Genomic DNA, 16631 nt, shown 5'->3' on the forward strand with positions numbered 1-16631 from the left:
AAGAACAATATGTTACTTTTCCTATGGAAGAATTAGAAATTATGTACAGTAGATTCATAGACTGTCTGTTCTGCAATTCAATACTTTGAACTTGTAAGATATGAGAGGCGATGAGAAGAATATACCATGTTGATCAGAATTGTCTCAATTCTTAACATTCCTTTACACACATATTCCCCCGTCCCTTTCACACAACATGTCATCTTGTTATGATAAACATGAAAATGATAACACAGTTACTGTATGATGCAGCCATGTTGTAAGCTATTCTGCTGTCTATCAGTAGCCTAGACTCCAGTCTTGTTAGCTTTGGTCCGTCCCCGAAGCTTTGGTAGCAGAGTAGCAACCTTTGGAAGCGGATCAAAGCTTACAAGGCTGGACTATCAGACCTGTACTGTGCTTACGACACCAATGACATCAAATTTAAAAACTGTCTGAAATCCTGATGGATCTAATATTATTAAATAAAATATAGACATGAGCACAAATACCGTTATCAGCATTAGCGCAAAATATACACCCTTCAAAAACCATTAAAAAAACATACGTCCAGCTCTTGATTCTTCCCACCAAGACTTAGATTTGACTTTACTGTTCATGATGTCATTATAAACATCGTGACAGCATGTTTTACTTTGCACTACAGCTAACAAAGAATGTTCTTTTGAGAAGCAAACAAAGCAAATATTACAATTTTTCATGTTATCATGATAATTAAGCATTTTTTTTCTGATACAATCATATTTTTGCAAGCTGTGGTACCAGGTTCAAAATTGGCTGCTCTGTAAATTGTGAAGACACGACAGGTATAGTCAATGTTTAATCTAATTACCTGGTGGCAAGAATCAAGACTGCAAGTATGGTTTTTGATGGTACGATTTTGAATATCATCAAAAGGGTTTGTATTGGGTGTAAATGTTTAATGTGCATTGAATAGTAAGATTATTGTTACAGATAATGATAAATTGTGTATTTTGATGTCATCAACAAGTATAACCAATACAAAAAGGCTAAATCAGCAGTGAGAAGTTTGAAGACCATATCAAAACCACTAAGCCATTAAAATAATTCAATGTAAAGTACGATAGTTACACAATTTTTCCCACAGCTATTTCTGAAGTGTAAAAGATACACACATTATAATATATCGATAAGAGGATTTTATATAAGTTTTCTTGCATCATCATCATCATACATCTGTACACTCTTTACAAGTGTCCCACAAGATCAGTAGATTGCTGTCGGATGACGAAAACATTCAGAATTCATCTGTAATAATACTGTCTTTCAGTAGCATCAATTTGTGTAGAATTTTTCAGCTTATGATATGCAGCAATGACAGAACAAACCAAAACCTTTCAGTGTTGCTTCTTGTAATTGTCTTGCTTTCCGCATTCATGTTCACTGCACTACGTTAGAAAGACAAAAACCTGGACAATCAATCACACATGGCACATATCATGCAGCTAGGCATGTGGTTAGCTTATCAACTGATCATCCCACCCATATATACCAGCAGCAGTCTTGCACAGCAATAGTGGAAACAGCATGGAGAGTTTTAACTTAACATCACCACAAACTAAGGTGCCTGACCAGTGATACTGTTGAGTAACAAAATACTCAAGATCTATAACATCAAGTCAGTGTTTGATACTGTGTTAAATTTTGAGATCATGAAAATCCTTTTGTAACATCCATATCAGCAATATCTCATATTGCTACTGCTTGTCTCAAAAGTAGGGGAAGATTTTGTTTGTCTGTTAAAACAACGACTACCGGTATTTGGTCTCTTACTCATAGAAATGTGAGAAAAATTACTTTTGAAAGCTCTTTTTGTTATTTCATTCTTTTTCAGGCAAGGGCACAATTAATGGTCATGATGGCATTTCCCCATGCAATAAGAAGCAACTTAACTTGCTGTCACTACCATTGAAATCTCTTGGATGATCATTAGCTTTGGTAAGAATTTCTGCAGCACTTCATATCTGACTCTATTCCTTGTTAAAAGAGACTGCAGTAGAATGCGTGACTACATAATCCCAACAAGGCAATCAAGTAAACCACATACAAATTGACACAAGAAGTCAATGGCTAGTTGTCATTTCAAGTAACCTAAATATTGCAGTACTCTCCGCTCAAGATTCCAGTACATTTCTTGTCAAATCCATTTGAACTTCCCTCTTACCATTAGCTCATCAATGCACCAGAAAGTAACTCCTAACTATGTTCCTTAGAGTTTGAAATATTCTAGGGATTTGGAAATCTAATCATATGTATGAACTTATTTAACTGTACAGTACATGTTAACTTAGCATGATTTCCACCTCATCTACAAATGTATAACATGGTATCTTTGCTTGTCAAATCTATGACCATATTTCACGTGGAACTTAACAAGAATTCCAAATTTCCAGTATCTTTCAAAATCTAAAATGACTAGAATTATCTTGTACACTTATACTGTTAGTACAAATACAATAATGGCAACTTATGGCATTGCATTGCTAGTATTTTAACGCTAAGAAATAAGAAAATATTATCAAGACAGACAGGCAACCATTTTGCACTCAAATTTCTAAATGTGAAACTGAGGAGACATTTGTCTTCACCTTACTTATGCTACGGTCCCATTTGCACTGGTGTCTGCAGGCTGGGCTCTGAAGCTTGTCCCGGTGGACACCTCTCGTTTTTACACGAAATTCATGGTGTGTCTTTTTGACGCCTGGTCCCAGGCAGACTTTAAGTGTGAGTTTAAAAAATCTAGGGGTCCGACTGTGTAGGGGTCATGTCCAAATGTACCAAAAAACAGCCCATAAACCAAACGGAGGGGCACTTTTTCCAAATGGGACCGCAGCATTGATCCCTCACCATTCTGTGCCATCAAAGTTCCTCACAGACTGACATGTACAGTACAGATAGATAACTGACATGTCACACTCGTTTGCACACTCCCATGTAATGAAACCTTGTGTCATGGAAACGCTTGGGCCACGGCAGGGGCCAGGCGTACTCCCGTGGCAGGACCCCCTCAATGTTGCCCTCCGCCATCCTGAACATGGAGAACCACCACGTCCGGGACAGGTGGTGCAACGGGCTGGGCTTCTTCAGCACCTCGTGGTTTGCCAACGTGTGGTAGATCCAGAACAGTCGCGTGGTGATGAAGTATGCCACGACCACGTCTATCGTGTAGTGGTCGTGCGCCAGGAGGATACAGAAGATGCCGATGCAGGAGACAAGCCATGTGCACCAGTGCAGAATGAACCAGCCACGCGGGGAATCTGCAGTGGTGGGAGGGGGGAAAACAAGATCGATTAGAATAGTTGTTAAGGCTTAAAGGTTAGAACACTGTGGAAGGGTAACAATAAACACCATAAGAACATAAGACTTGTCTCCAAGTTACACTGTTTTAATATGAATTGGTCTCCTAGTAACAAAGGTCTTCAGCTTTAACACCAGTTTTGCAGGCACACTAACAAACTTCGCACACCTATATGTAGGCCATCTAACTTTGATAACTGTTTAATACTGTCCCTTTCAAAGTCGATGACTACAGGATTCATTCTATAGATGTTCAGGGAAAGACTGAATCTTTTAACACCTCCATTCTGGGACGATAGGACCAAATGGCAGTAAGCTGGTGTTGGCAATGCTATTTCTGTTTTGTTTTTCCCTAGGACAATGTAGAGTGGAACTCATTGCCACCAATTACTGCAACAGCATCTTCATTATATTGCTTTAAGTAATGCTTATAGTTAAAGCTAGATATTTAAAGGTTAGGTGTGACAAATCATTTAGTGCAATACAACCAGCTGCTGCTGTGACATATGCCTGCAAAGTTGGTATGTTCAGCCAAATAGTGTTCTGGCTGTACAAATACAGAATGATACAGACTCTGGGCCAACACTGGATACTCACACTCCTTTATAAAGAGGTAGGTGATGGTGAGGATGACTGTGTGGCCACTGAACAGGTAATCCCCACACAGGTGATGGGAGCCCGTAATGGACAGGCCCAGGCCGAACATCATTGTCATTGCTCGATCAAACATTGCTGATAAATTACCATGGATCTGGGGAGAAAGAACATACAGTCGTGGGTGATAGATATACAATATATAATGGCATTTATCATCTTCAATATATAATCAAAATGAAATCCTATGAGACAGATATCATAAATATACAAAACTTAACATTAATAATAATAATAAATGCTGTAAGGCAAATCTATAACATAGCAAATGTGGCAAGTGGAAAAACACTTGTACTAAGTTGTAGTGTGTTTGTACAGTACAGTTTTACATGTTGACTAAACTGGCTTTTCAGAGTTTTCTCTACATTACTTTTAAGGCTATATCTCAGGGGCTGGGGACCTTTTTTACAGTATTACAATCGATTAGAAAGTAATTAGAAAATAACACAAACACATCTAGATAATTGACTTAGTTCTACCTTGATAACTCAAAAAGCAGTCGATGGATATGTATGATATTTCGTATGTTGGTAGGTGTTAGCAAAAGGACAAGTTCCACTATGGACCACTTTTCGTGTTGAGATTGCTAGGATATTTTCAAAATTCAAGTGATGACTTGTCCTTACCTTAGGAGAACATCGGAAATGCATGCCTGGTACAGGCAGGGTGGTGACATACATGGTGATACACCTCAGTAGGTAGAGAGTCCCAACAATCAGGCAATACCTCCTGAGCACTATCCATCTGCAGGGAACAGGGAAAGGCAAGGGTACGTCAGCAAGATCAGGGCTAGTAAAAGAGTAGGTAATGCAAGCGACACCAGAATGACGAAGCAAGCAGTGTGTTTAATGAATTTCTAGGTGTTTGATAGTCACTCCTCACCAGATCCAATCAGAAGAAGAGTTCACAGAACATTGACCAATCAGAAGAATACATAGCAAGAAGGAATTATCAAACCCAGCAAGGAGGGATGTTAATACAGTGCAGTAGAGAAGATTTGAAAAGAGTTGACATGCCAAGATTGCAATGTAAGGAAAATTTTCTGTAGCGATTTCGGTTTCAAAATCAGAAATTTGGCAAATAAATTTACAAGTATAGAGAATAGTATCAAACTCAAAGGATCTATGTGTCATACAGAAATTTGTATGTCTCATACAAGTTAGTTTGGATAGGCTGTATGATAATAATGTTAATGACCTGCCTATTCCCTAGTGTGTGTATATGGTGTTATAAGGCCTGGTCATTTGCTATAACCACAGAATAAATCCACAGAGTGAGCGAATGACCAGGCCTTATGACACCATATGCACACCAGCGCACTGGTCATTAAGGCCATACTGTACTCCAGAATACATATTCCTCAAAATTAAATCAGGAAGTGCAGATTTTTTTCTGTCCCAACAAGCAAATTTCCGTCCCAGAATGAAGGGACATGTCTTGATAAAAAAGATAATGAAGACAACCCTGCAATCAACCAACACAATGTAAAATGTATCCTTCAATTAGTTTTTTTAGATCTCAGCCCAGAGTAATCTTTCTCCTGACATGTTACTTAGTCCAGTTTAAATCTCAAGAGTTACATAACCTGACTGTGACATACTGGTAGCAGTGACAGATTTCGGTAGCCAACTAAGAGTAAGACTATTGTGCAACTAGTTAATTATCAACTAAAGCAAATACTGCTACAGATATTTGTTAAAACAATGGAGATAAAAAGATTTTGGGCATTTTGAGCACTGCTTCTTAAGAAATAACAATACAGATTGAAAAACTTTTGACACCCCTACCCCCATATCTTTAGTGAACTAAAATAAGTAGAGATGCAAAAACAATGTGATTTCTTACTTTACTAGCAACTTAGCAAGTGTTTCAAAACTGTCAGAACTAAAGACCAAAGTGCAAAAAAGGGTCAAAAGTGCAAAGAACACAGCTGAGCAAAGTTATAATTGTAATAGTAAGGAGAAGGCCCTTCATTTTGTTGATACCTTAGTTACAACTGAACAACCAAGCCATGGTGCTACCTGTTGCCACTTGAATTAAGGGTTGCTACTAGTATGCAAAAACATCTATAATTGCTTTCTGTCATGTGTGGAAGGTGGCTAGCATATAATTAATGGTACTTCACCAGTCATGCAACTACAACTCATACAACTTACAAGCCAACTATCCTCAACAACTGTCAGTCCTAATCTTTCACAGGGCATACATACTATCTCAAAGCAAACAATGGGTTGGAAATCTGTGGTGTTTTCTGACTGCCCTGTCTTTCTGACAAACAACCCACCTTCATAGAGTAACATTATGATCTTATCTTTATGGTCTAAAATGTGATCTTTCTGCCCGGAGAAAGTACATACCTCGAGTTCTATATCTAATCCCGAAACATAAGCTGTTTGCCACTTAGGCTACAGAAGTGACAGAGAGTGGAGTGAGCTAATAAGGCTGGCAGTCTGGCTGGCTAGAGATCCTGTGAAGAATTTAGATGCACACAATAACAACCAATGGTTGGAATGAAGCTAGTAGATATTTCACTCCATAGAGCCCTGTCTAGTTTTGCTTTTTCCAAGTTCTTGTCTTTCTAGTTTAGGTGTTTAGATAAAGTTCTGCAGGTACATGTGTGTATGTATTTCTCCAGGCTACAGAATCTCACCTTCGATTAAATAATTATCTTCTCAGGTTCACCCCAAGATTCGTGCTTTAAGCTATAAACATATATGAGGTTCATGTATATGTCACAGTAGAGATCACGATCCAGTAGAATCGTCGATTCTCCTAGGAGAGATCGCGATCGGAGCTGGTCCTAGGACCAACTCTGATCGGGATCTCTCCTAGGCGAATAGGCGATTCTACTAGTATAGATTGCGTTCGGGGTCTCCCCTAGGGCCAACTCCGATCCAAACTCAAATGATGCTAAGATATAGGAAACAGCAATATTTTTTTTGATAAACAATTATTTTATTTAGTATTAATGCAAACCTACTAACTCATTACCAACTACACACAAGCCTACTTGTAAAATGTACGCAATAGGTGTGAAATTGTGAGTAATATCTTGAAACTCTGATTGGTATTTTGACACCTGTTGATCACTTCACAATGGTTATTGTTCTTTTAAAGCTGTGGAATGATTCAGTACAAGTCTTACTAGTGTCAGTAGTGAAATGTACTCAATAGGTGTAAAATTGTGATATCTTGAAACTCTACTTAATCTTTTGACACCTGTTTGACGACTTTACAGTTGTTATTGTTCTTCAAAAGCTGTGAAATTTGCATACTGACACATTTTTTTATCACCTGTTGGTGTCTTTTACATACTACTTTTACATACTTTTACATACTGTAAATGTTTTTAAGTTCGCGGGGATTTAATTTCGCGATAGCGGGAAAAAGGACTTTTCGCGGTGGATTTAAGTTCGCGGTAACACCATAGACTGCAATCTAATATCATTATAGAAAAATGTTCGCGGTGGTTTTAAATTCGCGGTGAAGTGGTCACCGCGAAAACCGCGAACATTAATCCACCGCGAACATTTCTGCATTTACAGTACTTTTTGCCACTACTTTATCAGAAATTACTTTATCAGATGTCAAATTTACCATGAAAGTGATGCTATATACTATAGTATACCTTGAGTTAAGTTGCAGAAGTGACCCTAGTGTGGTAGTCTTGAGTGAAGTTAACATTGTAGAAGTGACACAAGTAGAGTGTAGTTGGTAATCAGTTAGTAGGTTTGCATTAATACTAAATAAAATCATTGTTTATCCAAAAAAGTATTGCTGTTTCCTATATCTTAGCATCATTTGAGTTTGGATCGGAGTTGGTCCTAGGAGAGATCCCGATCGCAAACAGATCCCGATCGCAGTCTGTTTCCCATATCTTAGCATTATTTGAGTTTGGATCAGAGTTGGCCCTAGGGGAGACCCCGATGGCAATCTATACTAGTAGAATCGTCTATTCTCCTAGGAGAGATCCCGATCGGAGTTGGCCCTAGGACCAACTCCGATCGCGATCTCTCCTAGGAGAATCGACGATTCTACTGGATCGTGATCTCTACTGTGACATATATATAGGGTGCAGGTATCACAGAACTATTGTTCCATTTGCCGGATTTGAATTTGAATGTTTTGCACTTATGACATATATGCAAATTTATAGGTCATGACTCATGAGTAACCAACCTGAGTGGCAGTTGTGACATCATGTGTAAACAACCTAATCAAAGTTACATTCACAAGCAAATGGTGTGAAAACATGAAATACCTAGTACTTACTTGTGTTTGTGAAGGATCCAGACTATTAGCAAAAGTGCAGAGTTTATCATTCCTGCAATTTCACATACAGAGAACGCCCAGACAACTCTGTCAAAGTAATCAAAGAACACATCTGGAAGCGGAGGTTCCACAGACTTGTCCGGAACACGTTCATGAATGATGTTTATAAAAATTGGGTTCAGCATCATCATACCACAAAGGTAGACAAATGCCACGAAGGTCTTCCACTTCTCAGATGGAAAATGTGGCTTTTCCTGCGCGTCAGACATGTTGATCTTGACCAGGGTTTCCAGAGTTTTTGAGATGTCCCGCGGGCTGTCCGATCGCGTGGGGCTGGAATCTCCACTGCTAGAGCGCCCGTCTGGGATGTTCGGGCGGAACGTGAAGGTGTCATGGCGAAGCTGTGTTATAGCATCAACCAGGCGCTTCAAGTCGCCCAGCACATGCATAGAAATCGGAGGCTCTCTCAAGTCCTCTTCCGTTAGAGACAGCAAGGCTACCCCGTTAAGCCGATGTCTGTCGCACAACAATTCCGTGTACTCTTGGAAGCCCTTGTCCACCATCCATCGGCGAACATCGTCCGTGCTCCACTCTGTGACGTCTGCCGACAACATGATGGGCGAGTCCCCGGCCTCCACATCTAAGGAGGTTTGCATCCTGATGATTGGGACTGGTGGAAACCTTTAACCTCCCGTGTTTACAGTGGCCACGTCATGGGATCCAGCTGTGGAGATACAACAGTACAAGGGTCAGTCAAAAACTGCAAGCCTGGGCATGATTCAAGAACAGATACATATTACATAAACAAGGTAAATATGACCTTTAGCACAATAGACATCATTCAAACAATACTTTGATTTGGTAGGAGATGAAATCACAAACAGCAACCTAACAGACCAGTTATATTTCTTAATACTTAATATCATGGAAATCCATTGTTTCTTTGTTCCATTATCCTCTCTGGAAGATTTTGACAAAAACGCCTCTGCAATTCTAGAGCAAGCTGCTAGGGGGTCCAAACATACACCCCTTTTCTCTAACATCACCGGCTATCTGTCACCAACAATTCAAGACCATAGCATGCTAAGGTCAAAAGATACAAAAAAAATCTACTGCAGTACCAGGAGGCCCAAAATTGACCTTGACCTTTGCGTTTCCAACACCTACCCACATACCAAATATCATCGTAATCCATCAAGACGTTCTTGAGTTATGTCAACTACAAAAATTCAGAAACGCAGACACAAACAAACACACTCATGCACACAAACACACACACACAAACAGACACACACAAAACAATATCCCCATTTTTCATGGAGATAACAATAAGCACCTTTCCCACGGGGACCTGCAAACCCAGGAACCATAGGTTTTACATTAACAAGCCTACCCATAAGAGCACCATGCCATGTCGTGTACAATCAATTAGATCTATGTGACTACACTTCATTTGAAAAACAACACTTACTACTAACCCAAGTCTAACCATTTCACAGGAAGGAAGCCAAAATTTCTAGTATTACGATGTTCGCACAGAATACAAAAGAAACATACCCTGGAGCAAGCAGCATGAAAAAAGTAGTCTGAACAAGGCCCTTTGTTCAGTTAATACATACTACGTCCTCGGGGAAGCTATATTTTTGCCAGCATTTGTTTACCAGTTGGTTAATTAGTGTGTTAACAATGTTATTGAAAAATAATTGGATCTTGAGTCGAAGCCAATGAAGCAGGATTCATGTGGTCAGTATAAAGCCGCAGCTAAACCATGAACCACCTCTGGGAAGTAGTTTTAAGTTTCAATGTGGCTCTGGCAACTGGGGTTCCAGTATGAAAGCAAATGTGGCTTGAAGTCAGCTTAGTTTGCATATTGACCAGGTCGAGTCATGTGGTCATCTTAAGGTATTTTCAGCAAATTTAGGTACTTGCAGTAGGTTTGCTGGAATATTTCGCAGATCCTATGGTAGACATTCCTGGAATCGGCAAGTTTTGTGTCCAGGCAGTTGAGGAAACACGGTACAGTTCTAGCTATTTTTTTGACGACGCCTCAGGGGAGTCGTCAAATTGACGACGCCTCAGGGGAGTCGTCAAGTGGTATATCTGCAAAAATTCTAGGAATTGCACAGGCATTTTTCCACAGGAATGCAGTATGCTGGGTATGCAACCAGCCCCCCCCCCCCAATCTGTTCCAGATGTATCTCTGGTATGCAATGGTGGAATGTAGGTCACACTGGCTCCCTGGAGGAATTTTTCCCTTGAAACTTAAGTGGTAGACAGGGAAACTCTGCACAATGGATCACGTTGTCTTGGTTGTTATGTTATGTCATGAAGGATACATTTTCTTTTCTAGAGCTTGTTCAAGCCATACGCCACAGGCAGACAGGAAATACTTCATATAGAGGTCATGATCTTGAATGATGGCATCCAAATGGTTATCATATTCAGAGCCAAATATAATTGTTCAAGGCCTATTATACTATCCAAGGACTGGAATATTACGAAGTAGGACAGCCATGTGGGTAAGGTGCAAGAAAGTCATTCAAGGATGGAAGTGCTGGAAACAGTTGGTTCTTCCTTATTTTTTATTCTCCACTACACACTGTAGTGCTCAGCTGTAGGTTTAGGTTACTGGCAGCCCGTTGTGCTGTACCAGGGAGGGTACATTTCTGCTAGCTGTAGGTTTATGTTACAGGTGGGTTAGTATATTGTGCCAGGGATAGTGCGACAGGGAAGGTCCAGTCTATTTCTGATTTGAGCAGTATTGTTGTTCCCCTCAATCGTCGTCATGGCAATAATATTTTTATTGCCAGTCTTGTCTGGGGTGTGTGTAATGTTACACATCCAGGTAGCAGCGCGCCAAGAAGGCTATGCAAAATCATGGAACCCATTCCGTACAAAGATAAAACACTTGAAGAACAAATACTAAAAGGTACGCGACCACAACTCTAAGAGTGGCAATGACAGAAAAATCAATTTTACGACGAGCTCCACTGGGTCTGGCGATTTAGTGCCAAAGCTGGGGAGGGGGGCGCTGAATGTAACTTGAACCTGTTTGCTGTTGCACATGATTTTTACTACTCGCGCGCGATCACATAGGTGAGAATTATCTGTTGTATGTGAATTGCCTGATTTCGATTTGCAAGGCTGCTTATGATTCTGTATGGCACTTTTTTAACACGGGCCGATAACTTTCTCTTCACAGACAGGGACTGAATTGCACATATACAATATTTATAAAGCTACCTGCACTTCAATCAAGGACACTTCTGAAAGTACGACTATTTTGAGCATACTTCAGTGCTAGACACAATACAACTGTCGTTCTGCCTTCCACTCCTAAGAGGCAACTGTACAAACAAGCAGACAGAGAATACATTCCGAACTAGGCCTCACACATTTTATGCAATTGACATCTTTTGTAGAGCTAGGCCACAAGGATTTGATTTGCATGACAGCTTTTTGAGATCCTACTGTCAGTAATCCTGCACAATTAAAACATATAATCCCTCCTTTTCGAAAGATTTTATGAAAGGCCCAATTACTCCATTTGAGGTTACTCATGACATGTTACTGTGGCATTGTTGCTAATTTTGAAAATAGTTAGTCGAGTTGCTCCTAAATGAACGCAGGACTCCTTGCATGATGTGAGATCGAGGGGCAGAGCAGCTCACCACCTCCACCACGATGAGGGCAGCGAGGAGGAAAGCAGGGTTGATGATAGTCCGTGTCGTCATTCCTGATATTATCATGATTAACAACATGCAAATGAGATACCGAAAGAACATCATCTAATCTATAATAAGCAGAAATGCTGACAGTCATGGGGGCTGTGTACAGTAGCGTCACCTGTTCTGCTGCCATTTTGAAAATCACCTGATGTGATATGACTGCAATCCAAGCACCACGGGTGTCCCACCCTACGATCTGTCATTGTGTGCGTGCAGATGTTGGAGGTGTCCGGAAAAACTGTGTCTAGATTGGGCTTAACAGCACAAGCTTGACTTATCTAATGCCACCAGCACTGGATATGCTGAAATACATTAGGAAATCCATTTGAGGAAGAAAAGAATATAAGAATAACATGGCAGCTGTCAAGATCAGCTACAGGTACTTACTTTTAACCCATTGCCTTTGATGCCTACTTCACCCAGGAATCATCAGATATCAGGTGTAGTCAGAAAACTTACACGTATACAAAAGCGGACATGTTTACCAAAGCAGGGAGAATGATGTCACTACTGCCACTGCCACTGGTGCTGACACAACACTTCTGATGCATTCTGTAATATGTCAACCTCATTTGAATGAAACCTTTGGACTGTACGCATTCTGGGGGAGTGCTGCAGTGCATAAAAATACTGCTACCAAACTCCTTCAAGGAAAAGTAGCTTTTCTAAAAGGTTGACAGAGTTCCATACTCTGCCTGTTGCTGGGCTGCTCAGGTTAACTCATTTGTCAAGTTAATTTTGTAAAATGGTGCCTGAGTGGAACCTGGAGATGTTAAAACTTAGAGGTCATGCCTGCTTTCATGTCTTAATTCCAATAAAATGGCGGAATGAAATCCTGGCAGAAAGGTAAAGGCGTAGCAACAATTTGACAAAGGTGTTGCAAAACCCGTTAGTGGCTGTGTGAGGGGAAAAAGAGGATGGAAATCATGTATAAAGCCTGAGCAAAAAATATAAAACATACGCAACGTGATTGGACAAAGTCCAAGCAAACACAGCATTTCTACATAACTGGCCCCACAGCATGGACTCCCCCACAAAACTCCAACTGAGTCCAAGGCTATGTTGGGTCAAGGATAGATCGTTGGGGTTGGTTCTATCTTAAGTCATTACAATGGGAGTCATTAAAAGTCATATAAATAACTTGTCACAATTTTCTCACAATTATTATGGATGTCTTAAGTACAAGAACATCCTAAAGATCCTATCTACCTTCAATCAATATCTTAACTGTAAGTATAGCAAGATAGTTCAGTGCTACATGCATTGTTATTATGTAATACGGCTGTTGTAAACAAAATCGTATAACTCTTGATGTACATTTTAACCTTTAGCACACTCAAGTGTTGACAATGCACAAATGTACAATGTACAAATACGTGATTGACTTCATGATACGAAGGTTCAGCTGTCCGTGAATATAGGGAGCCCAAAGTGGACAATATGGCAAGTAGAACAAGAAAACTAAAATACTAGTACAGTAGTACATACATCATGTAAGCGGTAACATAAGCAGGACAGATACACATGTCCTCCGCCCTATATAACAGTTAAAAACAGGTACATACATGTACACTACATGACAAGCAGTTGACAAGGTTGCAGCTATTCAAATGCACAACCTTGTCAAACCCTTTCTCCCCTTACTTAAGTTTGCAAAGAAAGGAGACCGACATCTGTTTACCTTTCTGTCAACAATGTCAATACATACAAAAGACAGAAGTTATTTGTTTTACAGCTGTAAAAAAAACACTGTATCCACCACAGGACCATTAGTACCTACTCACATCATAACTGTCTAGCAACTTATGTTATGAATCATAGTTATTATGTTCTGACTTTTGCATATCAGGAAAGAGGAGGATTTGCTTTGAACCTATTATCACTTAAATTTGAACCAAGGTCTGGGAGTAATGCTAGGGCGTGGCTCTGGCTGCTCCAAGCTAACAAATTATTTTCTTTTTATCCTCACTCTTACGATGACTAGTCAGTACAATAAACTAGATTTACAAAAAATCAAATTGCAAGCCAATATGAGCTTATGAAGTGAATCATGAACACCATAAAGCCTAATAAATTATTGATATTCCAATTACAGAAGAGGCCTGTGGATCTGAAGAAAATAATTCATCACAATTCTGTTAATTCATGTACATCCTACTTCATACCTCTTCTACCAATATCTCTGGATTTCCATTTCTCTCAAAGTAAATCTGATATTCTTCCTCCCTGCAAAGTTTAAACTCTTCCACTTTCCAGTATTGTTCTCCACTTAAAGCAAAAGTTGTGAGGAAAATTGGGACCTTCTTTTCTGTCTGCCAGTGCTGGGGATGGGGTAGATAAGAATGTCACTATTTTCCCCACCAACCTCTGCTTGAAGAGGTATTTGTTCCTGTAGTTCCAGTTTTTCTTCACAGGCTTTCATGACATTTTGTGACATATATGCATTGTTTAAACCCTAAATGTACCATAAAATCATCAGTTATGGAGGACACAGGTGACCTTTGCTCTGTCATGACAGGCATTCCTGGCCACTGTGATGCCACCTCTGGCATGATGAACTGATCTGTACCACGCAAAAAAAGATTTCATCCTTGATGTCATGAAAAAATATGTCATGTAAAGACTGTAACTTACCCCTATTTACAAGTGGCAAAAAATGTGCTCCCAAAGACATGGCTGGATGCTACAGGTAGTTTAAAAGACAACCTAAGTAACTCATGCGTTGCATGTGCAATGATCACGGTATTTTGAAAAAGCAAGTGCCTCAAGTCAAAGGCAAAGTGAAATTAAAACCACATCAATCAAACAAAATAATGTATGGATCTTTCAGTCTGGTGACTCTTTATTGGTTTAGGCCTGTACAGCGAACTGTACTGTTGCCTGTTAGCCTGATCTTGATGTTTCCTAGCAACACCAACAAAGGAATGCTTTATGCAACTGACCTGTAACTAGCTTAAAGAGTGAAAACTGAAAGTACTTTTCTGTCATTGGAAATTTTAGCAGTGATTTCCTCCTGTTTACTTACATACTGTTTTCACACTGTCTGCTTCCCTACCAACTTCAAACCACTTTGTTTCCAATACAGTACAGTAGACTCTATGTTACTACAGACGAGTGCTACATTGTATCAACTTCTCTATTTATAACAACCAGGAACTTTCATATGCAATTATTTAGGAGGGAACAAAGTAGACAGGAAGACAGCACACTGAGCACAGTCATATTTCAAATATCTGGGTTATTTCGATTCTTCCTATTGTCTTATATCATCATTATTGACCACACCCTTTCATCATGAAGAAAAAATCCTAACCTTACAGGATATTTTCTGCTGCCTACAGCAAGGTGAGTAAGATAATGATTAGAAAGTCTCCATTTCACAAAGTCTGACAGCCATACAAAGTAGTCTATCCTGTCCATATAAGGGAACTTCCTCCTGGACCATGTGACATGTACAAAATGTATTAATTTTCAATACCATGAACAGTGTATCCATGGTGTTTTCTTCATCACTTCCTGTGTAAAGTGAAAGATACAATACACCATACACCTTTGATCATGGTCTTCTGGCACTAAGTTGACAATATTAATTACTGCTGCACAACATGGAGAAGGTACAAATGTGCGTTTCCTGCTTTGAAGATAAGATGACGCTGACCTAAATTTTGTACATCATTTCAGTTTGCCATGTGAATGTTACTTGTCTAACAGGTTAGCCTGTATGCAAGCCTCTGTAGTTGCCTATAGCTCTTGTCCGTGGTTACTACGAAGGAATGACACCCAGGCAAATAGCAGGTTCCTCTGACACAATTTTTGCTGATAGCTGTTTTCTACATTTGTGTTTGCTACCATGTTATAAAGGGTCCAATTTTCTTCCTTACAATTTTCATGATAGCAAATAACACGGGTGTTACAACACAAAAGTGATGAGAAAACAGTATGTAGCCTGGATGACTGAAAAGCCTGAGACCAAGGAGGTTAAAGAAAGAGTCTTTCTTTAACCTCCTTGCTGAGACAAAAGCCAGGTATGGTGACCTGAATCTTTCCATCCCCACCACATGACAGAGAGGGAAAGATTCAGGTCACCACACCTTAAGAAACTATTTAAACATGCCTCATCCATAATTTACATGAAATTTACTCTCTAGGGTGACATTCCTATTAAGTATCATGCTTTGCATTGCAAAGATCTTCCCTCAAATCAGTAACCAGGATGACAATTATACGTGAAATTGATTTTGAATGCAGATGAAGAGTTACTTATGAATGATTGACACATATAGCAGCTTATCTATAGAGAATATAATTTGGGGATAACAGCTACATGGTTTCAAATGCTTAAAAAATTAACACAGATGCCTGGACTTCAGTACCCTGTCAAGACCATATTCATAAACTTGAGACATATTTTAAGACCAAATAGCCTTACTTGTGCCAACTTCAGGGAAGAGTTTTTACTCATCTTTATACACAGCAATATGTAAGTGTACTAACACAAAATACCACCCTGCCTGTGGTTGCTGATGACTAGGTTGTTGATGTGAGGACTGACACTGTATTCAGTACACGACACGTTCAATGTACTACAAGTACTACGGAAATTTTTCCAGCTCTTACTAACTTGTACAATGACTCATGTACATTATGACCAAGCCAGTT

General features: G+C 39.6%; 1 protein-coding gene across 1 annotated transcript in view; it reads right to left on the reverse strand.

Moving 5' to 3' along the window:
- The window catches only part of LOC118410911 (phosphatidylcholine:ceramide cholinephosphotransferase 1-like), a gene marked incomplete in the record, with an annotated part of 19209 nt that overhangs the window by 312 nt on the left and 2266 nt on the right, over positions 1–16631 (reverse strand). Inside the window, 4 exon segments of the mRNA XM_035812811.1 lie at positions 54–3278; positions 3916–4069; positions 4599–4716; positions 8245–8968. Coding sequence (XP_035668704.1) covers positions 2932–3278; positions 3916–4069; positions 4599–4716; positions 8245–8900 — 1275 coding nt within the window.

Source organism: Branchiostoma floridae, chromosome 3 (assembly GCF_000003815.2).
Source record: "Branchiostoma floridae strain S238N-H82 chromosome 3, Bfl_VNyyK, whole genome shotgun sequence".
In the NCBI taxonomy this organism is placed as follows: Eukaryota; Metazoa; Chordata; class Leptocardii; order Amphioxiformes; family Branchiostomatidae; genus Branchiostoma; species Branchiostoma floridae.